The sequence below is a fragment of the Pleurodeles waltl genome, chromosome 2_2, assembly GCF_031143425.1.
Source record: "Pleurodeles waltl isolate 20211129_DDA chromosome 2_2, aPleWal1.hap1.20221129, whole genome shotgun sequence".
In the NCBI taxonomy this organism is placed as follows: domain Eukaryota; kingdom Metazoa; phylum Chordata; class Amphibia; order Caudata; family Salamandridae; genus Pleurodeles; species Pleurodeles waltl.
The window spans coordinates 586399843-586425973 of record NC_090439.1 but is presented as its reverse complement, the minus strand read 5'-3'; the positions used below and the strand labels follow the sequence as shown (position 1 = coordinate 586425973).

The 26131-nt window shown below is 46.5% G+C and overlaps 1 protein-coding gene across 18 annotated transcripts in view; it reads right to left on the bottom strand.

The window, feature by feature from the left end:
- DTNA (dystrobrevin alpha) overlaps positions 1–26131 on the bottom strand; it is an 892688-nt gene that overhangs the window by 8215 nt on the left and 858342 nt on the right. For all 18 annotated transcript variants that reach the window (XM_069220106.1, XM_069220107.1, XM_069220103.1 and 15 more), the window contains 2 exons: positions 24732–24864; positions 21587–21635 (listed from right to left, as the gene is read on the bottom strand). In XM_069220106.1, the coding sequence (XP_069076207.1) occupies positions 21618–21635; positions 24732–24864 (151 nt within the window). In that variant the 3' untranslated portion in view covers positions 21587–21617. The remainder of the gene's footprint in view (positions 1–21586; positions 21636–24731; positions 24865–26131) is intronic.

Here is a 26131-nt window from a genome sequence, read left to right as displayed (position 1 = left end):
TGTATGCAGGATTGTTTGGAAAAACAAAAATAATTATTTTGGTTTAAACAACATATTTTGCCAATATTCAATTTACTTTATTTTGTCTTTGGCATTATTTATGACTTATGTTTTTCATATATAATTGTCTAATTAGCAAGGGGAAGGAGAGTTCAAGATTATTGTTAGGGTTTATCTTTAAGGGGGGGGGCTCTGTAATGTTTGATGCTATTGAAGAAGACCGCAATGGTTGAAACGCGTAGCTGTTAAAGCAAGTTTTCTGTGAACCACCTATTATGATTTGAAAGCCGAAATTAAAGACTACGGTTGTTGTGGAGTGCCAGCTGAACTTTCTTTTTTCTTTGACAATATATATACATATATTTTTATATATATATATATATGTATATATATATATGAATATATATACATTTTTTAGTCATTATTTGTATTTTTATTTAATGTATTTATTCATTATTAATTTTTAACTTTAATTTACTTATTTATAATTTGAATTTTATTTGTAGGTTTTCTTTTATTTATTTTTATTAAATTGTTTCTCTAGTACTATAGGACTATAGTAATAAATAGATATGTAAATACATAGTAAGGGGATATATGTTCAAGGAATATAATAATGGGTATAAAAATATGAGAAGAAAATTAGTATTGTATAAACACAGACTTTCAAGATTTGTAATACTTGAAGTTAATTAATAAGTGTACTTTTCTAACATTTATTTATCTTTCCTCCATTTTGAATAAGGAAATGCTTATGATAATAAAACATTTGATCAGTGTGATATAAAAACGAGAGCAGGTGTTCATAAGTATCTAATATAACAACGTATCTAGGAGCTATGCAATGACCTATGAACATATTAAGCATAGAATAACATACACATATATTTGTATATACACACACACACACACACACACATATTTATATATATATATATATATATATATACATATATATATATATATACATACATATACATAGCTATTTAACAGTGAGTAAATATACATTTGTTAAACAGGTTTAAAGAGTATGTGTGTAATTAATTTTTATGACATAGTAGTGATACATATTTCCTAAAGAACTATATATATCTAGAATATACACATAGTCAGATTAAAAATATTTATCAACACAGGCATATGCAGTCCATTGATGTTTGAATATGGTGGTTATGAAGGAAAGAGACAACTCTTGATTAGTCTTCTGGAGACAAGATAGCTACCTGTGGATCTTATATTTGGGGGTAATGAATTCCATAGATTGGCTGCTTGAACGGAGAAGGATGTACCACCTATAGGTCCTAATTTTGAAATTGGTGGTAAAAATCGCCTACCGCCGCAGCGACGGCTGCCAAAAGACTGTCGCCACGGCTACCAGTCGTCCGCCGTATTATGACCACAGCCGGAATTCCACCACAAGAATGGCAGAAATCTGGTTGTGGCCATGCCGGCGAATGGCGGTAAGGTGGCGCTGCTGCCACCAGCAGCGCAACAGCAGTAGACCGCCGCCAGTCGTATTATGACCCATAATACGGCCTGGTGGTGTTCTTCTGGCGGACACTGCTGGTGGCAGCAGAGCCCCATCCCGTCTCCTGCCGTAGGACCCCCTGCACACAGGTAATTCGGGTCTCCGACAGGGGAGGCGGTGGGGGGTGTTGTGTGTGTGTGGGGGGATTGTGTGAATGTGTGTGCATGGATGCGGGTGTGTGTTGCGTGTTGAATGCGTGCATGCATGCATGTATGGAGGTGTGAGTGCGTGTATGTTGTGTTAAGTGAATGCGTGCCTGCGTGTATGTAAGTGTGTGCGGATGTGTGTGTGAATGGATGTATGCATGCGTGGATGCATGTGGGAATGGGTGTGTGTGTGTGAAGGGGGCGCGAATATCAGGGGAGTTGAGAGGGTTTTGGAGAGGTAGGTGGGTGGGGGCGCTAACTGGAGAGAGAAGGGGACCCCTATCAGTGACAGGGAAGGAATTCCCTGTCATTGATAGTCCCTACCGCCATGGTTTTCATGGCGTTAAGAAAGCCACGAAAACCATGGCGGTAGGCAGGGTCATAATTCCGCAGGCAGAATAATGACGGCCATCGGGCTGGAGATAGATATCTCCAGCCCGGCGGCTTTTACCGCCGTTGTGGTCATAGTATGGCGGTAAGTAAAGCCAGCCTGTTGGCAGTACTTACCGCCATATTAACGCCGACCGCTGGGGTCGTAATGACCCCCATAGTCTTTTTCTTGTATGGTGGTGTTCTAAGGCGGGCTTCCAACCTTAGGCAGAGGTTTCTTTGTTGAATGTATTTGTTTATATTGTTTCTGTTAAAAAGTGATCCTAGTGGAAGAATGAGATGTACTCAACACAGTGCAGTCTTAGCAATTGTTTGTGCTAGCAGTGTGCTCATAGAATAATGTCTGGAACAGAGAACTCTTTTGTGGCCCTTTTTTGTAACTGCCTGATCCCCGGGGGTGCTGGTGGTATGCTTGTGCCTGAGCGTAATTTAAATATACAATTGTCGGCTGTGTGTCACAAAAAAGAAGTCACTTCGGGCAGCGTTTGTGTTCGGTTATTGCACAGATACATTTGTTGCGGACGAGTAGCCCATCATTTGTGCTTATGGATAAGAGGGACATAGAAATATGGTGTGTTCTGTAATGCTGATGACGTGGGAAAAGCTGAGTAAGCCGAAATGCATCGGTGTCCTGATATGCCTCAATGCCAAGATACTTTGAGCAATATAAGAATGCAAATGCTGCCGAGAGTGCTCTCTCTTTCGTGACACACAGCGGAGGATTGTATAATTGTATATGTGTGTGTGTGTATATATTTATATGTATATATACATATATATATATATAGAGAGAGAGAGAAAGAGAGATACATTTTTTTCACTGAAAAAGTGTCAATATAGTTAGGAAGTGTAATATTATACTCAATAAAACTTTAGAAATTTACTGAAAAACCAAAGGTTAAAGGGACCTTATAGTTAGGTGACAATGTCAATTAAAACATAGCGTTATAAATAAACAAAACCACTGAACGTCACCAGTTATAGTTATCCCAAGTAACTATATTTTATGCCCTAAAGTAACTGTAGTGCATGCTTCTGCCATGCACATTATTGTCATCAATGATGGCATTTTACATGTTGCAGTGATGTTATCAATTATGTCATAGAACATGTCAAGAGTGATGTAATACGGGAGGTAGTACATGGCCTGTTGATGGCCGCAAGGGTAGCCTCAAGTCCCACTGGGCCAATCTATGGCTACAGGAGATCCAAAGACCCAATCAAAAAAATTGTTTTGGTCCCTCGGGGCCCGCCACTAGGACTAGGGGGCAGAATATCCCTATCCTGCCCCCATATTTGTTTTTAAATGTTTTTGTAGGACAGGGGATGGTGTCCCTAAGTCCTACAATGGCTGCCACCACATCTTTGTTGATCAAATCAAATCAAATCTCTTGATCTGTTGAATCTGTGGATCTTCAGCAGTGTGATAGACAGTTACATTTTTTAACCTTAATTTCTGAAAAACAACAGAATAGATTTACGCCAGATCACAAAATCACACTTTTTGAATCACTAGCTTTCTGCAAAAATCTGGTGTAATTCCATTGAACCCTTTTGTCTGTAGCTGTGTCTAATTTTCTCTATTGAAAATTGCATGGCGAAAACATGTTTTGGGATCTCCCCTTTTACTTAGCTACAGTTTTATGGATCACCCAAAACTTTCCAGGAAGGAGCTGAGGTGGATGAGACTTTTCTGGGGAAAGTTTAGTGATTGTTCGTCAAACAGTGCGATTATTAGCAAACCAAAAAATCTATTTTCTGTGGAAATGTGGTCCTAACTAGAACTACCCAGAGGCAGTCGCCAGTGGGTAGTTATAGTTAGGTATGTGTTTCCATAGTTAGAGTCGTGCATGTTCGGGGCGGGGGGTGGTAATAAAATATTAATTATGTAAAAAAAAACTAGAAATTCACAGAAAAAAACATTTGAAGTAAGGTTATAGTTATGAATTGTAATTATATCTTACTTTACAATAAATACCCTTAGCAATTCACTGAGGAAAACCAAAGGTTAAAGTAATGTTATTAGTTAGGTGAAAATTTAATTGACAACGTAACATTTTAAACTCTAAAAACCAATGAAATTCAACAGTTATAGTTATCACGAATAACTGTAACAACAGTTATAGTTATCTCAAGTGTTTGTAACTTGTGACCTAAGATAACTTTTACACGCGTCTGACCATACACTGCTAATTACCCCACATATTACATCACTCATGACATCTTCTCTGACATCATTGATAATATCAGTGCAACATTTGCAATGATATCATTGATAACAAAACTGTGCAAGACAGGGCGTGAGACATCTGTGTGCAATGTGGAGGCCATGGTTTGGGGGGGGGTGTGGAGGGTGGCGGGATCTCAGAGTTGACCCCTGTTTGGAATACTCAGGCTTAGATCTTCACAAGGAAAGAAGCAATACTTAACTGTGAAGAAGACCACTGAGCCTGATTGTCCGCATGCTAGTGGATGACCTATTTGGGAGTGGTCACTCTATGCTCCTGATATACAATGAAAATTTTGATTGTATTTATTTTCCTGAAAACTTGTGTCACTTTGGCTTGGTTTGATCTATCCATGCCTGTTCACCTTTTGGGTATTTGAGAAACGTACCGCCTTTTTCACCCTTATACACATTGGTACACTCTTTCTTACTAACTCTATTTGGTCATCTTACAAGGGTTAAATGCTTTTATTTCTGCATGGGTTTAGAATATCAGCAAGCCTTTATTTTTATAACTTGAGACTCCCGGCCTTCAAGTATGTTATTTGTTTGTTTATCCATATTAGATATTATACATGGAAGTGGCATTTATTCACTCCGTGGTATATGATGCTGCCAGAATGTCCGGTCGTTGGATCCACATCAGTAATGGACTAAAAGATTGGGAACTGCCCTGTGTAAGGTGCCCTCAAGAAAAGAGGATTACCGAAACGCGCATAGGCCATAAGTTCCTTGTGTACCTCTGTTTGAGAGTATTCCTACAACAATATCGGACTTTTGTAAATAAAATTCATATTGATATCCATTAAGATTTGTAGGTGTATAGATACTTTTGGGAATTGTTAGTATTGGTAAATTTTTCCATCGTTTTGTACTGTTTTCAATAGAGGTTTTAATAGAGTGTGAATGAGGGGCGATTGAGTTAGGTTTGTATATGTTCTACATTAGTTCCTGTGTTATTTATTTTGTATTTTGTGAATAATTTCAATAAATTTTGATATTTTGATATCATGGATATTACCAAATGTCAGAGATGTCATGTACTTACTAAGATTTAAATTAACATAATTAACCATTTTTTAAATTGAATATGAAAGTGTGATACAGTCATCCTGTAATAACATATATATATTAGTAAAGACATACATTAACATTTATACTGATTTAAACTATTTTTTGTTCTTAGAAGAATATCTTATTTGTTGTATCCAAAGTAGCTCATTACCTTGGTTCACTTTCTATTTGGGAGAGTGACTGGGTAAGCCCATTACAGAATACTTTGCAGATAATGAGGGAACAACTAGAGTTGGGATGACAGAATAGGAGGCCTTTAGGATGGTGATGCCGGGCATGTGCTTAAAGACACCATACATTGTCAGGAAGGGATTAAATAGAGACATTCTGGACGTGGAAGAGGCAATATGCATCAAAGAAGTTCGGCTGGCACATGGCTTAGGTGATGCCCAAGTTATCAGGGACTTGAGAAAGAAACAAATAGGGTAAGTAAATAGGGTGACAGGTCAGGCCTCTTGTTGGCCTGGCTGTTGCATGCTGAGTCTGATAGGAAGCCACTAGGCTGTATTCAAACTTCATAGGACCTTATAGTCAACTCGCAGGTTGAAATCAACTTGGCTTTTGTGGAATAATACAAGGTGTTGTGTGAGGTCCCTCTTAAACAGGACATGGACAGGCTTTCATTATATCTAGCTGGCATACACATATAAGGTCTTGATCCTCTACAGAGGCATATCCTAGAGGAATCTTTGAACTCAGAGGAGGCTTCAGACGGCATAGATCAAATGGCACATAATAAGACACCTTGGCCAATAAGCAGGGACACCAGACAGGGATGCCCACTGTCACCCCTTACTATCGCCATGGAGTTGCTGGATTGCCTTCTATGTATTAACGGAGTGGATTGGAGCATAAAAGTGGTTTAAAGGTGGCAGAGTGTATCATTCTCATTGAAGCACTGCACCAGGATACCCTCCCATGTTGATATTGCACTCTATGAATTTGCATAGCATAACATTACTCTATGCTGGTAATGCACTCCTTGATTGAGAGATGGTTCTGGGTCGGAACCAAAAGTAATGAGAAGTTTTGGACAGTCTCTGAGATAGCTCTGGTCTGAAAATCAACTGAAATAAGTCCTGTTTGTTACCCTTTCGACAATTTTCAGAGGTGAAGCGCAATAAGACACCACTTACAAGATTAGGATGGAGATCTGACTCCTTTAAATATATGGGCGTGAATGTGTACCACAGAAATGAAGGTCTTATTGAGGGCAACCTGGTTAGAGTGGTAATGGCAACACAGCACTCCATCAAGTTCTGGATCTTGCTGGCATTGTCCCTAATGGGATCTAGACCCTTCACTGTGCCTCTTGAGCCTTATGGCCAAAAAGACTGAGGCGCAGATTTACAAAACACAGCGCAGCATCCAAAAAAGCTGCGCTGCTTTGTGTGACAGGGAGCGAGCAGGAGAGCACCTCTCCCTAGCACCAGTACTGATTTCAGCTGCTGTACGCCACGCACACACCTTTGCACCATACCTCAAGTGTTTGTGCATGAGTCTAGCATAGGTTTTGTACTGGAAGGGTAGCCTTCCAATACTAAAACTATGCTTAGACACACTTTAACACTTTCCATAGTTTGTATGCATGCTGCTCAGTGCAGCATCCATGCAAAGTCAGATTAAAAAAAAGAAATGAAAACATTTCTCCTTTTAACGCCTGCTTTTAAACGGCGTTAAATTTGGTGCAAAACCCTGTCTACTATTGTTTGTAGATACAATTTTGCGTCAGAAGGCATGGGTGGTAGCATCGGAACACCTATGTACCACCTATGTAATGCCCCTTTGGCACTAAGTAACACAAAGAAGTGCTTTGTGTTGCTTTGTGTTACTTTTAGGGTATTTTCCAGGCTGGAAAGTAAATTAGGAAAAAAAACACTTTGTGCTGGTTAACGTCACTTTTGTGATGCTAACCCAGCGTCAAATGTTTGTAAATCCCCCCCTGAATATCTAAACAAGTTCATAGACCTAACTCTGGTTCTGACGAAATGCTGCACATCAATGATGAGGAAATCACCTAGGGCCCATGAGGTAGGAGTCTGGCTTAGGGACTTGTGGAAGTGGGCTACTGCTAAGGCCAACACGCTTGTTGATGTACTGAGGAGGAAGAGGGGTGCACCAGTGGCTATGGAATACATTTATGCTAGCACTAGAGGCCAAACCAGGTAGGAGGCTGACTTGAACTATGGAGAGCAGGAATTGAACATCGAGTGGCTGAGGGTCGTGGGTTACACTGTCTTTCTCCAGCGAGGAAATGTTATGATCACCCCCATTGTTAAACTCAGAACAACAAGTAGTATGGGTTACATGTGCCTTACCAACTGACTAAGTATCAGACTAAGAAGCAAAGCCGACAATAGTAAAATATCTCCTTTCCACTTAAAGCTTTTCTTTTAGAAAAACATATCAGAAGAAAGAAACGGCAATTCCTAGGTTTCTTCTTAACAATGGGGCTTGAATTATACTATGTAACCTGCCTTTCACCCCTGCTGCTGGCAACAGGCATTGTGATGTCAGCTACACTGTAATAACAATAACCTGTTACAGTAGAGCAGCTAGTCATTTCTTTATTACAGGAGACTAGATTCTATGTCAGGACCGGAGGCGAGGATTAGGCTGTTCTTTCTTCACTTTATTCTTCAATAACAGCTTTAAAGAAAAACAAACACCCGGAACTACTTTTCCCAATAGGCATGAATGAGAAACAACATCCAAGACAGGACTTCTTTTTCAACCGATCTGCATCCGACCAACATCTGACAGGTCCACCGCGTGTCCTACATTCCTCTTTCGCCACTGCTGTTATATCAGATAAGTTGAGTCTTGCATGCATTTCTGTGCTTAGCCGTGGGAACGTGGCCGTTTCCTTCGTGGCTTTTCTAATTTGGGCTCCATGCGTGGTGGGGTCTTCTGACCACTAGAGGGCCAGCGCATTCCTGGTGTTACAGGAATTCCACGTGCTGCGCGCCTGACCCCGGAGACATCAGTTTCGGTTTGTGGCTGTACGATTCTGACGCACGATCGCAGTCCTCTGGGAAGGTTTTTCGGTCTAATCCCCACGTGTACTTTTAAACGGTGGGATCTGTCATTTATGGAGCCAGCCTGGAGCCTGACACCCGCGAGGTAAGGCTCTCTCAGCAGTGTATTTAGGTACGCGGCCCAGGCCTCAGAGTTGGCGAGTTTTGCCCTCCGCCCCACAATATTTGGGGAGGTGCGTCCCGATCACCTCTGGGGTGAAATACAGCACCTTGTGCATTCCTTTTGGTTACATCATACATATTGCCCTCCTGTCCATACCAGTGATGATTAAGCCCGAAGGGCTAAAGGAAATTGACATGGCAGAGAAATGCTGTATGCAGGAAACCTCAGGGGAGTATGTGGAGGACGATCAGATATCCTACCTCCCTATTGATGACAATTTCTGTCAGATCTTGAATGCCTCGATTTATAAGATCGTCACTCAACTAATGGCTCCCCTTGAGAAGAAGATTAACTTGATGGCATCTCAATGTTCCCTGCCTTTGTCGGATGAAGAATACGCTGGCTCCTCAAGTTTCTCCACCCCGGAGATGCGCACAGAGCCCAGGTCCATCACGTAAACGCACCGGCGAAGATGCCTTGGAGGCCTTTGCGCGCCTGAAGAAGGCCTGTCTCAAGCAAACCCATGATCCTGAGTCCCTCACTGACAAACTCGCCGGTTCCCCGTGCTCTTTGGACATGGACTTAGAGCCGGAGGGCCCTACTCTTCCGGCGAAGGACCCCGTAGCGACGGAAGTTCACGGGGATGATATGTGTGACCCCGACAACTTGGTTCATCCCCGATCAGCAAAATGGTTGCCAGCACCCAAGGTAGCCTTTTACATTGCGAGCCGCCTGCGTAAACCTCTGGACAAGGAAGTCCGGAGTCGTCTTAAAGCAGAGTGTTGTTGTTACAGGATAAGGTAGCCCTGACACCGGATATTGATACCAACATGGCGACGTTCCTGAGCAAATTTATCAAAGATCCAAAGAAAGGGATTGATCAGTCATGTTGAGCATGCCAAGACAAGTTGTTGGACGTGGTGGGCCCGCTCACGAAGATCTTGGATATGGCAGAGGATGCCAAGGCTTCGGGATCCCTTATATCCCTTGACGCCCTGTCCAGTTGGGCCCAGAGAGCGATTATTCTTTTAGGCAATGCAAATTGCGCTCTTTCACCGGAGCATCACAGGTCCCTTCTGATTAAGGTAGACCCCAAGTTAGGGGAGTTGGCTTCATCGGAGGTGGGCCCGGTCTCACAAAGTGGTCTTTTTGGCGAGCCCTTCATCAGAGAACTCAGTTGGCTCGTCTCTGCCTTCAAGTCGTTAGATAAGGCCCAAACCTCCATAAAGAAGGTTTTTTCATCCTGGGTTTTCACCTTGGCCAATCAAGGGAGGGGGCGCTCAATTGGCCGTACCACCCATAATGCCCCCAGGATCCCTCACGATTCTGTTTCTTCTACCCAACTCGACGCTTCTCCAGGATCAGAGCCCCTAGGGGCTCCGGCAGAGGCAGTCCTCACACCTGCAACTCCCAGCAAGGTGAGTCTCTTCCCCGATGCGTGATACGCTTTGGGGGGCAGGTTGGCACATTTTTACCGCAATTGGGAAGCTCTTACTTCTGATGCTAGGGTTCTTCAAACCATAGAAGGGTTCCATATAGAGTTTTACGAGGTCCCCGTACAGGTCAGGAGGCCTCATCCGTTGCTCTTTTCTTCAAAACAAATGTGTCTGATCGATGCCGAAATCTCCAGTCTATTGGAGAAACAAGCCATCATTCCCACATTTCTTCATCCTTCGGGGTTCGTCATCAACATCTTTTTGGTCGAGAAAAGGGACGGGGGCTATCGCCCTTTCATCAATTTGAAGGAATTCAACGAGTGGGTGGTGTTTCATCACTTCAAAATGGAGGGCATCCATCTCCTTCGGGATCTTCTTCAGGTCAACGATTGGATGGTTCGACTCGGTCTCAAAGATGCTTATTTGACGGTTGTCATCTTTCCCCCATCGCCGTTTTCTTCAGTTTCAATGGAGAGGGCAGGTATTCAAATTCGCCTCCCTTCTGTTCGGCCTTTCCTCCGCTCCTTGGTGTTTCACCAAGCTTCTTCGTCTGGTTGTAGATTCTCTCCGCTCCAGCGGTATCAGACTGATTATACAAGACAACGACCTTCTTCTGATGGATCAGTGCCTTCGTTGTCACTCTTACTACCTCCAGTCCTTGTCCATCTTTTGGAGTCCCTGTGTTTTGTTATCAACGGGGCCAAATCAGTCCTTACTCCAACCCAATCTCTCCAATTCCTGGGCTTCGTGGTGGAATCGGTCAAAGACACACTCAGCCTCCCAACCCGCAATTTGTTCAAAATCCAGCACAAACTCAGACGGTCTTTGAGCAAAGGCACTACCTCCCTTCGCAATCTGGCTTACACTGTAGGCCTACTCTCTTCGTCTATCCAGGCGATCTCTCCGGGTCCCATCCATTACCGGGCCCTTAAACAGCTGAAGATTTTCCACTTGCGGAAGGGCCTCACTTAGGGCCAGATGTAGCAAAGGGTTTTTCCCATTCTGTGTCTATGGGAAAATGTGTTTGTACATATGGCCCTTTCTCTCAAGTGGTTCCCCTGTCAGACGAGGCCAAGGAGAAGCTGTGTTGGTGGATATCACACATGGAGGCATGGAATGGTCGTGCCATTTTCGGTTCTCAACCAGATCTGATTATCAAGTCCAACGCCAGCTCCTCTGGTTGGGGAGCACGTTACAGGGCATTTGCCACAGGAGGCGTCTGGTCTTCAGACAAACGCTCACTTCACATCAACCGCTTAGAACTCCTGGCTGGTTCGTTTGCGGTTCAGTGGTGGACAAAGGACAAACCGAAATGCTGAGTCCTTCTGAAAATGGATAACATGGCAGCAATACGTTGTATCAATCACCTAGGGGGCACTCGCTCGAAGGCTCTGTGCGATCTGGCGAGGTCCTTCTGGGAATACTGTCTTTCACACCAGGTTTCGGTGGTGGCAGAACACTTTCCGGGAGCCTCCAATCAGGTTGCAGATTGGCACTCCCGTCATTGGCATGACGCAAGTCTGTGGAAATTACATGCATGCGTATTCCAGGCGATCCAGGACAGATGGGGTCCTTTCTCAGTGGACCTTTTTGCATCCACACTGGATCATCAACTCAAGAGATATTACATTTGGCGACCGGATCCGGGGCGGTAGCCACCGACACGTTTCTCCAGGATTGGTCTCTGGAGAAGGGTTATGCCTTCCCCCCCTTCGCCATGATAATGAGAGCGTTATCCCAACTTCGGAGGCAACGGGCGGACTTTACAATGGTGTAGGAAGTTGGCTCTGTCTATACTATCTCAAAGTGTGAGATAGTGTGCACAGAGTCCAAGGGTTACCCTTAGAGGTTGATAGTGGCAACATTAGATAATTCTAATGCTCTATTTTGTGGTAGTGTGGTCGAGCAGTAGGCCTTTCAGAGGGTAGTGTTAAGCACTTGTTGTACACACACAGACAATAAATGAGGAACACACACTCAAAGACTTAACTCCAGGCCAATAGTTTTTATATAGAAAAATATCTTATCTTCATTTATTTTAGAACCACAAGATTCAAGATTTGAAGTAAATACATAAAATGCAAGGTACTCCACACAGGTAAGTAAGGAACTGTGAATTAGAGCAGTAACATACACAGTGTAGGTTAAAATGGCAATAAGCTATTTTAAAAGTGGGCACAGTGCAAAAATCAACAGTTCCTGGGGGAGGTAAGTAAGATTAAATTTCTGAGGTAAGTAAAGCACTTATAAGTTCAGTTTCCTGGGCATAGGCAGCCCACCGTTGGGGGTTCAAGGCAACCCCAAAGTCACCGCACCAGCAACACAGGGCCAGTCAGGTGCAGAGGTCAAAGGAGGGCCCAAAACACATAGGCGCCTATGGAGAACAGGGGTGCTCCGGTTCCAGTCTACCAACAAGTAATTACCTGTGTCTTTGGAGGCCAGACCAGGGGGGTTTTGTAGAGCACTGGGGGGGGGGGAACACAAACAGGCACACAAAACACACGCTCAGCGGCGCAAGGGTGGACGGGTGCAGTGTGCAAAGTTGGCGTCGGGTTTTCTGTAGAAATCAATGGAGGGACCCGGGGGTCACTCTAGCAATGGAGGCAGGGCACAGGGGGGCTTCTCGGGCCAGCCACCGACTGGGCTAGGCAGAGGGCCGCCTGATGGTCACTCCTGCACTGGACGTCGGTTCCTTTCCGGCCTGGGGGCTGCGGGTGCAGTGCTTGGTCCAGGCGTCGGGTTCTTTGTTCCAGACAGTTGCGGTCAGGGGGAGCCTCTGGATCCTCTCTGCAGGCGTCGTCTCTGCAGGGCTTTCAGGTCAGCAGTTCTTCTTCTTTGTGTAGGTTGCAGGAATCTGATTTCCTGGGTTCTGGGTCGCCCCTAAATACTAAATTTAGGGGTGTGGTTAGGTTAGGAGGGCAGTAGCCAATGGCTACTGTCCTGGAGGGTGGCTACACCCTCTTTGTGCCTCCTCCCTGAGGGGAGGGGGCACATCCCTAAGCCTTTTGGGGGAATTCTCCAATCTCAAGATGGAGGATTTCTAAAGGCAGGGGTCACCTCAGCTCAGGGCACCTTAGGGGCAGTTCTGACTGGTGGGTGACTCCTCCTTGTTTTTCTCATTATCTCCTCCAGCCTTGCCGCCAGAAGTGGGGGCAGTGGCTGGAGGGGTGGGCATCTCCACTAGCTGGGATGCCCTGTGGTGCTGTAACAAAAGGCATGAGCCTTTGAGGCTCACCGCCAGGTGTTACAGTTCCTGCAAGGGGGAGGTGAGAAGCACCTCCACCCAGTACAGGCTTTGTTTCTGGCCACAGAGTGACAAAGGCACTCTCCCCATGTGGCCAGAAACTTGTCTGGTTGTGGCAGGCTGGCAGAAACTGGTCAGCCTAGCACTAGGACTGGTATTCAGGGGGCATCTCTAAGATGCCCTCTGGGTGCTTTTTACAATAAATTCCACACTGGCATCAGTGTGCATTTATTGTGCTGAGAAGTTTCATACCAAACTTTCCAGATTTCGGTGTAGCCATTATGGAACTGTGGAGTTTGTGTTTGATAAACTCCCAGACCGTAAACTCTTTATGGTTACCCTGCACTTACAGTGTCTAAGGGTTTGTTTAGACATTGTAGAGGCATAGTGCTCATGGACATATGCCCTCACCTTTGGTATAGGGCACCCTGCTTTAGAGCTGTAAGGCCTGCTAGAGGGGTGGCTTACCTATGCCACAGGCAGTGTGAGGTGGGCATGGCACTCTGAGGGGAGTGCCATGTCGACGTACTCATTTTCTCCCCACCAGCACACACAAGCTGTGAGGCAGTGTGCATGTGCTGAGTGAGGGGGTCCCCAGGGTGGCATAAGACATGCTGCAGCCCTTAGAGACCTTCCCTGGCATCAGGACCCCTGTGGGAACAAAGGTACAGTTTAGGGAAAGAACACTGGTGCTGGGGCCTGGTTAGCAGGGTCCCAGCACACTTTCAGTCATAACTGGCATCAACAAAAGGCAAAAAGTCAGAGGGTAACCATGCCAAGGAGGCATTTCCTTACAGATGGTCACACTGATATGGAAGTCTCAAGCCTGGTTTCCAGTTCTGATGGAACTTTCCTGGGATTTTCCAATCCCTCTTCCCCTGCTTCCAGATCTCCTTCTCAGTCCGGCGGGTCTTCCCCATCCTCTTATCGAGAAGGGCGGTCTCAGCTTGGTGGCTTGGAGGATTACTGGAGACGCTGGAAAATCCCGGGGATTTAATCAGCGGCTGCAGCTCTCCTCGCCAAAGCCTGGTCAGACAGTACTGACAGAGGTACAAATCTGCATGGAAACGCTGGATAGGGTGATGTCTTCAATGGCGCTTGGATCCCATGGGGGCAGGCGTTGTCCCTATAATTAATTTCTTAGCATCTCTTGCTTTGGTAGGGATGGCCTATAGATAGTTAAATACCTTTCACTCCGCTATTTCGGCAGGTCATGGCCCAATTGAGGGTTCCTCTGCTGGACAGCATCCTCTAGTCTGCAAGCTTTTGAGGGGCATTAGGTTATCCTTACCCCCGCAACCTCGATATTCTTCCCTTTGGGATGTCAATAGGGTTCTCACTCTCTTCCGGGACTGGCCATCAAATAAATATCTTTCCAGGAAACAGCTCTTGGCCAAACTGGCGACTCTGCTATGTCTTCTGTCATGTCATAGGGCCTCTGATGTCAGGGCATTGGATTTGTCTGGTAGAGTGTTTACTCCACACGGGGTCACTTTTCACATTAAGGCGATGCACCAAATGTGACTCCCAGATGATTTCCTATCCGAGTTTTCCCCAGGCCCCTCAGTTATGTGTAGTCAAGGCGATCAAAGCTTATGAATCCATGACCGGGGAGATTAGACCTCATTTTGAGAATCAGCTTCTCACTGCTTTAACGAAGCCCCATAGGGCAGTGACATCCCCTACAATCGCTAGATGGGTTAGATAGGCGATGAGTGAAGCTGGAATAAATACATCTGTTTTTGGGGCCCAATCTGCACGAGAGGCGATGGCGTCTAAGGCTTGGAAATTGGGGGCACGTTTGGAGGATATCCTTAGAGCAGCTGACTGGTCTTCGGACTCTACCTTTAAGAATTTCTACTTTAGACCGATCCAAGCGGTGGCCTCGCTAGTGGTCGATAAGCTTTAAACTAGCCTAATCCTCACCTCCCGTTCTGACATAGAATGAAAAATTTCCTAGCTATCGTAACAGAAAGTTTAAGTTCTATTAAGCACACGGAGTCCCTCCCTTTCTGATTGCTTCAAGGACCCACCCCATCTCAGGTGGGTAAACTGTTTCAAAATTTTATATGCTCAGGTTTGATGTTTTGAAAGGTGATGGTTATATTATACAACTGTTTACTTGCTTTATTACGCTTTTTGAGCTTCTTACGGCCTTAATATGTTTTAGTTGTATAGTTTGCCTATGGAAACTTGAGGATGACGTTTTGCTTTTTTACAGGGACGGATACTTCGAAACAGGAGTGAGATATTTCGATCGGGATAGGGATCGGAGGAAGAAAGAGGAATGGAGGACGCGCAGTGGACCTATCAGACACTGGTCGGCTGTCGATTGGTTGAGAAAGAAGTCCATCTTCGATGTTGTGTCTCGTTGATGCCTATTGGGAAAAGTAGTTCCAGGTATTTGTTTTTCTTTAAAGCTGCTTTTGAAGAAGGGGGGGCGTGGCTTGGATGGCCAACATGGCAGACGCGGGAAATCGCGGCTTCACCAGGGCCCATTAATCATCCTTTTCATCCCTGACCCAACGGGAACTGAAGGTGGCAAAGAACACCGGGAGAATGGCGGGAGCCCCTTGGGCTGGAGCCTGAGGCCGTTTTCGAGCCCTTAGGTGAAAATCGGGAGGCACGCTGCTGGGCTGAGCGATCTGACGGAGGCAGAAGCGGAGTAGCAGACGGCAGGGGAGCGCCCGACACGGCATGGACTGCAGAAGGAAGAGGCCAGAGAGCCCAATGGCCTGGGACGTGGCAGCCAGTGCTCCCCGGCAACCAAAGGTGCACGGCGCCAGACGGATGATGAAGGCGTGTGAGAGGGCACCGATGGAGACTCGGCCCGCGGATGGGGAGAGTCTGTGCTCCCAGCAGCCTGTGGGCAGAGAGTGCCTGGGGCCACGAACGGGTCGCGAGTGACTCGGGCCTTGGGACGCAGCAAGTGGCGTCTGGAGCCTGCAGGTCAGGGGGGCTTGCCGCTGGGGGAGTGCGGTGCCCTTCTGGCAAACGGTTCACGGAGTGAGCAGTGAAATAGGCCGAGCGTGCGGCCCGGCGGCGCAACTCAGAGCTAGTAGAGACCGGTGAGGAGCAGCGAGTGCGCCCCTGGGACAGCGCTTAACTGGCACCTGGGGGCTAGCGTGAACCGAACATTGGACGAGGAGCGGCAGTGGCGGCAAAGATTGGGTGGAGGGGCCCCGACTCGGACTGAGATACACGGGCCCCTGCTGAGGAGTCTGGTACTGGGGAGCCCAACGCAGCCCTCTTGAGCGGCATTAAGGGAAGAGGACTGTTTTTTGGGAGCCCAGGTGAGCGTCAGGGGACAGCAGCCTAGTCTGGGGGTCATCAGCATTGATGCAAGGACAAGACTGGGGGCAGAGGGCGTGAATTCCTGGGTGAGCTGTGTGTCCAGATCCTTGTTGTGACGGAGTGGGCGCTGTTACCTTACCACCCTAACATAACGGATGTCCTCCAGGGGCCGGAACAGAAGTAAAGTGCAGGCCCCAGGCACATGGGTGACTCGGCCGGAGGAGCAATGGCAGAACCAGTGACACCCCCTCTGTAGGCCACGTTGGACAAGATTCTGGGGTTCATTGAAGACACCAAGAGGATGCTCCAACAGGACATTGGTCAGGTATTGGTGGAAGTGAACCTACTTAGGGAAGATCACCAGAAGCTGGTGGATAGGGTCAAGGAAAACAAGATAGTACTTGCGGAGATCTCACCGGTGGAGCAGGAGCTCAAGGCCACAGTCCTCCAGCTGACGGAACGTGTGCAGCGTCCGGAGTGCAGGGTGGAGGACGCGGAAGGCCGCAATCGCAGGAACAATGTGAGAATCATAGGCCTCCCGGAGGGTGCTGAAGGTGTGGACATGGTGACTTTCCTGGAGGGGTGGCTACGATTGGACGTGACCCTGGAACTACTCACCCCCTTCTTTGCATTGGAGCATGCACAATGGGTGCCGTCGGGGGTGCTGGCCCCGGGTCGACCCCCGCGAGTGATCGTGGCCAAGTTGTTACACTACGAGTCAGAGATATACTGCTGAGGCGAGCGAGAGAGGCCGGACCCTTTCGTGTTGCCAAGGGAACAGTAACATTATTCCTGGATTTCACAGTGGAGGTACAGAATAAGTGAGCCTTCTACATAGCAGTAAAGAGAGCGCTCAGGGAGGAAGGTATACAATATTCCTTCCTGTTCCCGGCTAGATTGAGGGTGATCGCCGAGGGCCACACCACCTTTTTCCAGGCGCCAGATGAAGTGTGGCAATGGCTGGAGGTGCATCAACAGGGGAAAGCCCTGGGAACAGAGCGGGGCGTGCAGGACGTCGGAGTCATAGAGGGCTAAAGAGACAATGAAGCAAGCCCCGATCGAGAGTGGGACCAACACAGGCCCAAAAGGAATCCACCAGGAAAGCGGTGCTGGAGGCAGTGGCATCATTGCGGAGTACAGATTCATCAGTGGAGGCCAGTGAGAGGGAATTGGACCGAGCCTCAGATGCATCAGGGACAGGTTCTCGCAGCCCTGATGGGGACCCCAGGGTGACCCCTCAAACTGCCGATGATTTGGGTTGAGACTTCCTAAGCTGCCTCAGACCCGTGATGGGGATTCTAGATTAATTTTGGGGCCCTGTTGGCTGCATAACCCCCCATCAAGATTCTTAGCTGCGGAGGAGTGAACGCCGAGAACACGGAATGACTTACTGTTTTGGTTGTGCTTGTGCAATGTTTACTGGGTGGCCTACTGTTGTAGAGGTGCCCTGGGGACGGGGAATTGGAGTTTACAGTTTCATGTTTTGTGTTGTGCGTTGAGAGACTGGATCATCCTGTTCTGAAGTAGATGCTGGTGATGGGGGGTGGCGGGGACCGGAGGGGGCTGCTGCTGCGGCGGGCGTGCGGCCTTCCCTGGTATAATACAAGTATAATGGCAGACTATAACCTGATAACATGGAACATCAGAGGGATGGGGACGCTGACTCAGCGGCACAGAGTTTTGACATATTTGAAGAGGAGGGGGGTGCATGTAGCAATATTGCAAGAGACCAATTTTAGCTCCAGTGAGGTAGACAAATTAAGACATAGTTGGAGGGGACAAGTATTTGCCACCACATACTCAGCCTTTGCATGCGGCGCACTGGTGTGGATAAGAGCAGGGGTCCCATTTGAAGCTACAACTGTTGATATAGATCAAGATGGTAGGTTTGTGATTGTGGACGGAAGACTGCACTGAAAGCAGGTGGTACTAAGTTGTATATATGCCCCTAATCAGGACCAGGTGCCCTTTCTCCAGCGTCTCTTGGGCCGGCTCACTAGGCAGTTGGGGGGACAATTAGTGGTGGAGGGGGGCACTTTAATAGTGTTATAGACACTGAGTTAAATTGATCAATCCCTCCGTTACCAGAGGCATCATCACATAAGCTAGCTAAAGGACTACGAGACTGGATGGCACACTGGGGACTAGAGGACGTGTGGCGAACTCAGCATCCGGGAGGGAGGGATTATTCCTACTACTCGGGTTTACACCAGGTGCACACTAGAATAGATAGGGTGGTATGCACTGGGAACCTAGTACACAAAATAACACACACTGAGTACTTGGGACATACCTTCTCAGACCACAGCCCATTACTCCTTCCTTGGCGTTGTGTGGAACCCTGAACACCCATTCCGATGTGGAGACTTAGACCGATGGCGCTAGAGGACCCTCCCTACAGGGAAACGCTTAGAACACACCGATTAGAGCATATCCGTATCAACCAGGGCTCCACGGCCTCCAGACAGGTAGAATGGGAGATTCTTAAGATAGTGACACGGGGACATTGCATGGGACAAATAGTGGGGATCACAAGGACTTTAGAGTGTGAGCTTGTTCGCCTAGAAAAGCTAATACATGAGAGCGAGACTGTGAGGGATATGGACTCGATAGCACGGAACAGACTCCTTACAGTGAAAGTATCTTACAGTCTGGCTGAGGAAGAGTTGTGATGACATAGCTACCGGAAGCACCTGGCAGCTGTACATGCAGAGAAGAGCAGGTCGGGCAGGATGCTGGCATGGCTGGTGAGACCCCAGGGGCAGGATGCGCCAATAACGAGCATGTGTGACGCTGGAGGGGTTCGCGTACACAGACCGACTGAAATAAATGACGAATTTATGTATTACTGTAAAGCCCTTTATGGCGATTCTCTAAATGGGCTCGCAATTTTAAGGAATCGCTATCTTAGTGATTCCTTAAAATTGCATAGTGAATGCCTTTCATACATACTGAAAGGCATTTTTGCATTCGCAAACGGCCATTCGCACCATTTGTGAATGCAAAAATGATTGATACATTTAGCCCCACATATATTGTTAACAAAATATGGAAGAATTAAGATTTCCTTACTTAAGTAACTGAAATATTTGGAGAGCTTCATTGAAAACCTGGCTAGACTCCAATTCACTTCTTCAGCTTAATTAAACTTGTTTCTACACAATGGTAATATGTGTGCAAACATTAAAAGAGCTTACTTTTGCTATCTTTTGTATTTGTACTAAAATACTTCAACCTGATTTTGTTTAAAAAGCACCATGGTTATGTCTTCCTACTGATGTGCCATGTGGTACGCTCCCTGTGTCTTCATTGCCTTTAGACCTGTATCCCCAGCTTGCAGAGCCAGGGTTTCGAGTTTCCTCATCGATAACATTCAATCAACAGCTTGAAGTGTAAACCTTAAAGATGAACAGTTTACCTCGTCTGAGCACCTGGATGTCTCGGACATATCTGGAAGCTCAGATGTGACAGAATTGCAGTTTTTCTGGCTGGATGTGTGAAACATATCAATCAGTCACAATCACAGAGCTATGGGTTGCACATGCTAAATCAATCCAGTGTTCAATACCAGACTGGCCTTACTGGGCATCAGGCATTTCCCTGGGAGTCTGAAAGGGTCAGGGCCGGTTTTGTTATGGAAGGATGTCGGTTCATCACTGAGCTAGGGGGCACTGTGTTTGCAAATTGTTATTGGTGTAAAAGCACCCCTTGCAGAGTTCGTTTTAAATCCAGCAATTTTCAGACAACAATAAAAATGTCAAGATAACTCTGGTGATGACTGTCTCTGATGGAGAGAACAGAGTTTTGTAGCAGTTTTGACTTATCTAAAGTAGGGCAGAGGTTACCATGCCTATTGCAAAGAACATGTAGCATGCAGATATCAGAACTGTATTTTATGTGGATAGCTCAGTGGCTACTGCTTTTGTCATAGAGATCCTTTTTGTTACTGTGCAGTTCATAAGTTACACTCGTAGCACAGCACAGTGAGTTATGAACTGCCATCAAAGAGCTGCATGCAAACTGCATCGTACATGTTATAAAGTTATGTTTTTTCCCAGTATTTCATTATGCTAATGTTGCTAAATGTTTTTTTTTGGGTAGAAATAAATTCTTATTAGTAAAGCTGTTCCTAACCACTGTGTTATGCTTTGAATGCTGGGTTGTGCTTCTCCAGACCAAGAACTCTCAAAAAATGGCTTCCAATATGGATGACATTTGTATCCTACACCTTGTAGTCACCTTTGTCTTATGTAACATTTTCTATGCACTGATTTACATACGTATGTATGTGTGTATGATGCAAAGTACTCTGACACACTAAACTGTATGAGGGCACTATAAAACAAATGAAATACATGTGAGAGCGGGCTCTGGAAAGATGAGAAGCACTGTTGGAGAGTGATAGTGAGAGAATCAGTGGAGAAGCAGGTCATGGGGGAGGCCCAAATTATTGTGCACCGAGTGCAACAGGCGCTAACGCCAGCCATGTGGTGCTGCTTTTTGGGGTGGAGGATTCTAACATCTCTCAAAGTGGTATTTCATTGCGTTCTTAGGTTCTTGGCTGAGCTTAGCAATGAATGTGTGTACTTATGTTATATTTAAATTCATTTTCATGTATGACATCTTGTTTTTTTGTGTTCTCTGTAAAAATATCTGGGGTATGATGGGTATCCTTGTGCACTGTAAGGTTATCATTTACTGTGCTTTAAAAGCTAATACAAATGAATATATATTGTAGAATGTGTTACAGAATGTACCTTGTTGCCATATTTTGCCAATTGTTCTTGGGAGGAAACCCCCCTGAAGCCTCCTTGTAGTGGTCAGGCTCGTACGCTATGCATCGTACGAGGGCTGGTCTGATAAAATTTGGCAATGCTGCTTTGGGTTCCCAATCCGGTCTGTTGTCCAGTCTCTTATACAAAAAGGAGTTTGTGAATAGCCTTTCATAAAATCAGAATCTTAGATTGGAATAGGCGAGCAGGGAACACGTTTCGACCATTTGGATTTTAAATTTTAGCACTTGTATGAATACATCCCAACATAATGAGATTAACAAATGCCAATAGAGATTGTTAACAGCTTTGTGCACCATGCTTTAATACTTACTTGAGAGGAGAGTGACATGATGACAGTGTGCTTAGCCCTGCAAACTGACCTGTGAGCAAAAAAACAATCAGATAAAGAAATAAATTTATAGTCAGTTTCCCAGTCAAGGTCAAAATTATTGTAAATCATTGACACAGGGTCAGATCTTATCTTAACAAAACACAGTGAGTGAGTGTAGAAACTCCTGGTGTAAGACAATGTAATTTATAACCTCTAGCCTTTCCCAGCAGAAGAGGGACAGGCACAACATTAACAGAGAGGAGCTTTCACTTCTTTCTGAAAGCCAGCTGGAGTTACCTCAGATATTGGAAAGGACTGCATACACAGTAAGAGCCACTGCCCAACAGAGTGGCGACCTTCTGAGCTACTGCATCTTTTGGGGAGTGAGGTAGATTTTGCCTAAAAGTGTCAAGTATGAGTCCAGAAATGCAATATCTCCATGCATTTTTGATGTATTCTAGGGAATTCCTGCACAAGTATTTGTAGGTGTGGCAGAGGGTCTTGAAGGTGTATCCAGAATTCTCTGGGAGCCAATAGAGCACTCTAGGTAGCGCTGACTGGGACATGTCTTTTTGCCAGCTATCAGCCTATTGCATGTATACCTTCATCACTGATCTCTCTTTCCATTCTTGAAACTACTGGCATGAGATTGCTGTAAAAAGATGCAAATGCCCTACATGGGAAGGGCCATATCCAACATGTGGTATAAGTCACCTTTTTTGTCCAATTCCCCCACCCCAACTGAAACCATCGCCAACCAATATGAAGTCTGAGGGTCTGAGTCAACAAACAGTAAAAGGCCTAAGCAGGTAAGCATCACCCATTGTCACACGTTACGTAACAGATCCTGCGGCGGCTCTTCTGCTGGTTATCCCATTGTAGAAATGGGGGAGCCTTCACTGGAGGCCACGTGGCTAGGATCCAGTGACCAGCCCTCTTCATTTGCTTCATTGTGGGAACTTTCTCAGAGCTGTGTGCCACTCTCTCAAGAGTCCCTGAACTCCCTGTTGTCCTCCTTCTTACTTTCCGGTATTGAAGCATCTGCTGGACATTGTGGGGGTTTCTCTTTGGTCCATTCCCAGACTATCTCCGGGGAGTCAAAAAATAAAGTCTTGCCCTGGAACATGACCTTCAGGTGAGCCGGAAATAAGAGCATGTAGTTAATCTCTATGGCCTTCAGTATTTGTTTAGCCTCTTGGAAAGAAAGACGTTGTTGTATTTTCAAGGTGTAATCCAGGAATATCATCACCGGTTAGGACTGGTAAGTCAATCTGCCAGCTTTGTATGCAGCCCTAAGAACAGCGTCCCTATCAGCATAATTTAGGACTTGCACGATAAATGGTCTGGGTGGGGCACCCACTTGGGGTCTAGCCAGCTGCGCTCTGTCAGCCCCCTCCACTATGAAGCAGCTTGACTGTATAGCCAGTCTCACATGAATTTAATTGGCGTAGAGCCTTCTGCTCCTTGGGTATGCCTGCCACCTGAAGATTTTTCCTTCAAGACCTTCCCTCTGCATCTTCAGCTTGTGCTTCCAGTTGCCCCACCATGCGCTGCAGTGTGGCCAACCGGTTGCCATGTGACTTAACTGTGTCTTCGGTCTCCAACACCCTGCTCTCCACCTCCGTGACTCTATTCATGCCGGATTAGCACTAGATTTACCTTGAGTTCCCCCATCTTACTTCAGTTTTGAGAACTTGAATTGTGAGTAAAATAGGTGAGGTCAGCAAGTCCGCATCCACCGATAGGTCGTCCCCCATCGCTCCGGCTGACTCACATGGGCAGACTGTTTAGTATATTTATTTTCTGCTGAAAGGCTGACAACGGCAGCTTATCTCTAGCAAAGCAAGTGTCTCAATGGAGGGCCTGTCCAGGGGGCCCGACCACGTCTATTGTCGAGCTCCAGTTGTAGGTACAAGTAAGTACACCTTAGGCCCCCACCACATCAAGAGCCAGGCCATGGGAAGGGTCAAAGTCACTAAGGGGTGTCTCAGGAAAATAGCCCCCGGGCTTACAACCTCTAGAATGCTCGGACTGACACACGGACCCCACCGGAGCTGACTCCCCGGGTCCCAGGTGGGTCTTGTAGTAGGTTGTCCCCCCACCCACTGCCAGTCACTGCTCAAGTGGAGGCGACATCCAGGCTCCAGTACTTGGCCAGCGGGAAAAGAACTCCCGATCAATGGGTAATTAGGGCACTAAGGAGTCCTCCTTGGCCTCCCCCACACACTCCTATGCTGGATCTATCCATAGGGTGGCCCCCTGGCCTTCACCACTTGCCAAAGTTCAGTCGGGGGTCTGTTAGGAATATCCTGTTCTGCTGCTTGCCTGCAGTCCATCCTCCTTGGCCAGTTTCTTGTTCAAGCACCCGGCGCCCTTTTCCTTTAGGTCTTGGGGGCCTCCACACCTCTCGAGCGGGCCCGGCACCACCACTCCATAGCAGGGGCCGCCTTGGTGCACCTCTGCACATTGTCCACTACAAGGCAGTTGAATGCTGCTGGGAAGGACACCGTCCCGAGCGGCGCCCCCGCACACTCTCTTTTGTGGATCGGCACTGGGTACCTGTGCCCTCAGGACAATCAGTGCGACGGCCCAGCTCCTTCACGCTTCTACCATGCCGCCTCATGGCTCAGCATCCGCTGTCTGCTGCCAGGCCACCCACACCTTAAAAACGGTGTCTGGGATGTCGCTGCGGATCACTACCGCTATAAGGCTTGACCTGGGTCAGATGACCCCAGGAAGCGGCGGTGAAAGACACGGATTTGTTGGCAGGTACACGGAGCTCTTTCACTGAGCGTCTGCCATGTTCACTGAGCGTCCGCTATGTTCACTGGCATAGCCACGCCCTATAATGCCCATTGTTAAGATCACAGCCTATATATTGACAATGTTCAAACTAACAATACCACAGTCTGCTGTGCACACATTACTAAATCAATACATCTGGAAGCCTGGCAAGGCACTACCAGAGTATTCCATGTGGACAATGATGCGGAGAGCTACAGATCTGTGAATGAATGCCAGGGAGGAGAAATGGTCCTTCACTTAACAACACTCATTGGCAGGCACAAGATACATAGACTGTCTGTGAAGAAAGCACAAGTTGCGTACTAGAATGCTACCATTGTGTAAGCCTTGATACACATACCTGGTAGGCCTCATCTTGCAACTTCTGCTTCAGATACTCTTCCATCTTGAGTTCATGTTCGAGCTGATGGACAGAATCATTTCCATAGACTTCATCATCTGGCCTGCCGAAGGAGTCCCCGTCTTCTGTAACTCTAAAAGCAAACAAATATATAAGTAGTGACAAACTATAAACATATTAATGCTCTCTAAACTCCAGAAAGGTAGTTGTTTCAAACTGACAGTAGGAGTCATAGCTAATTATTCAATTAATTTATTTTAAACCCATTTTTTAAAATCATAGGCACCTGCTCAGAAACTGCATTTTGTAATGCATTTAGTAGTACTAAGGTAGTACTAATAACATACTACAAAGTGCTATTCACTAGCCTACATATGTAGATCTCTGCCACCCCTGTCTTTTATGTGTAGAGATCTCCGCCCTATCTGCAGATATCTCTGCACACAAAGGTATAAGCTTTACAAGTAAATGTGTGAGGGAGACATGTGAATGACTCCCAGGCGCAGGAACAAAGACAGTTGCTGCAGAATGAGCTGTGACCTCTTCCCCAAGGATGGCCACTCGGGATGTTAGCCCAAAAGGCGAGCTTCAGAGGAGAAGCTGCCTTCGAGGACAAATGGTGTTAACACTCCAGAGCATGCTGTCTTTTGTTCTAAACAACAGGTTGGAGACATGGACAGAGAGGGAAGCCCAGAGCCAGAATGGGTTTCCCGTGTGTTTGTCGCTCTTAGGTAGCCACACCTCTGGGGTGGGCAAAAATGTTGCACTCCAGTATAGCCAGATGCCACACCAAACAGGAACTTCGTTACCCAAGACAACGGGATCCACTAACCCATTGTCTAGTGACTGCTTTGACCCCTCAGGGCACTTTCCTGGGACAAACATGGCACCCCTGGCACCCTAGACCTCAGTACCCAGGAGAAAGGCTCAAGGAGGTCAAGTCTGCTGGTGCTGAACCCACACAAAGTGAGGCTGCACAGCCAGAAGGATTGCACCTGCTGCACTTTGGGCTTGTAAAGTTTGGATTATGTCCGTGACTCCTGGATCTGGGAAAAATTCATTCCCAGCCCCAGATCGAAGCAGTGATGCCAAAGGTCAGTCGGGGGCCCAGTGGAACAGCACCAGGGACATTAAATTTGGAAAAGCCCAAATCACCAAGTTGGTAGCCCCTGCAGATGTTTTGCCGCTACTGGACATGGGGCACTTTAGGAGACTTATCCGAGATAGCCAAAGTTGCACCTGTGTCTGCTGGACACATGGATGTTGTCTATTCTTGGATTCGCTGCCCAAGAGGGACATTAGCCACCATCAAATATTTGCGGTCTGACAACTGTGTCACAAGAACTGAAGACCTGCCACAGCAGCAGTGATTCTACCAGTGCAAAGAGGACATTGTGGGT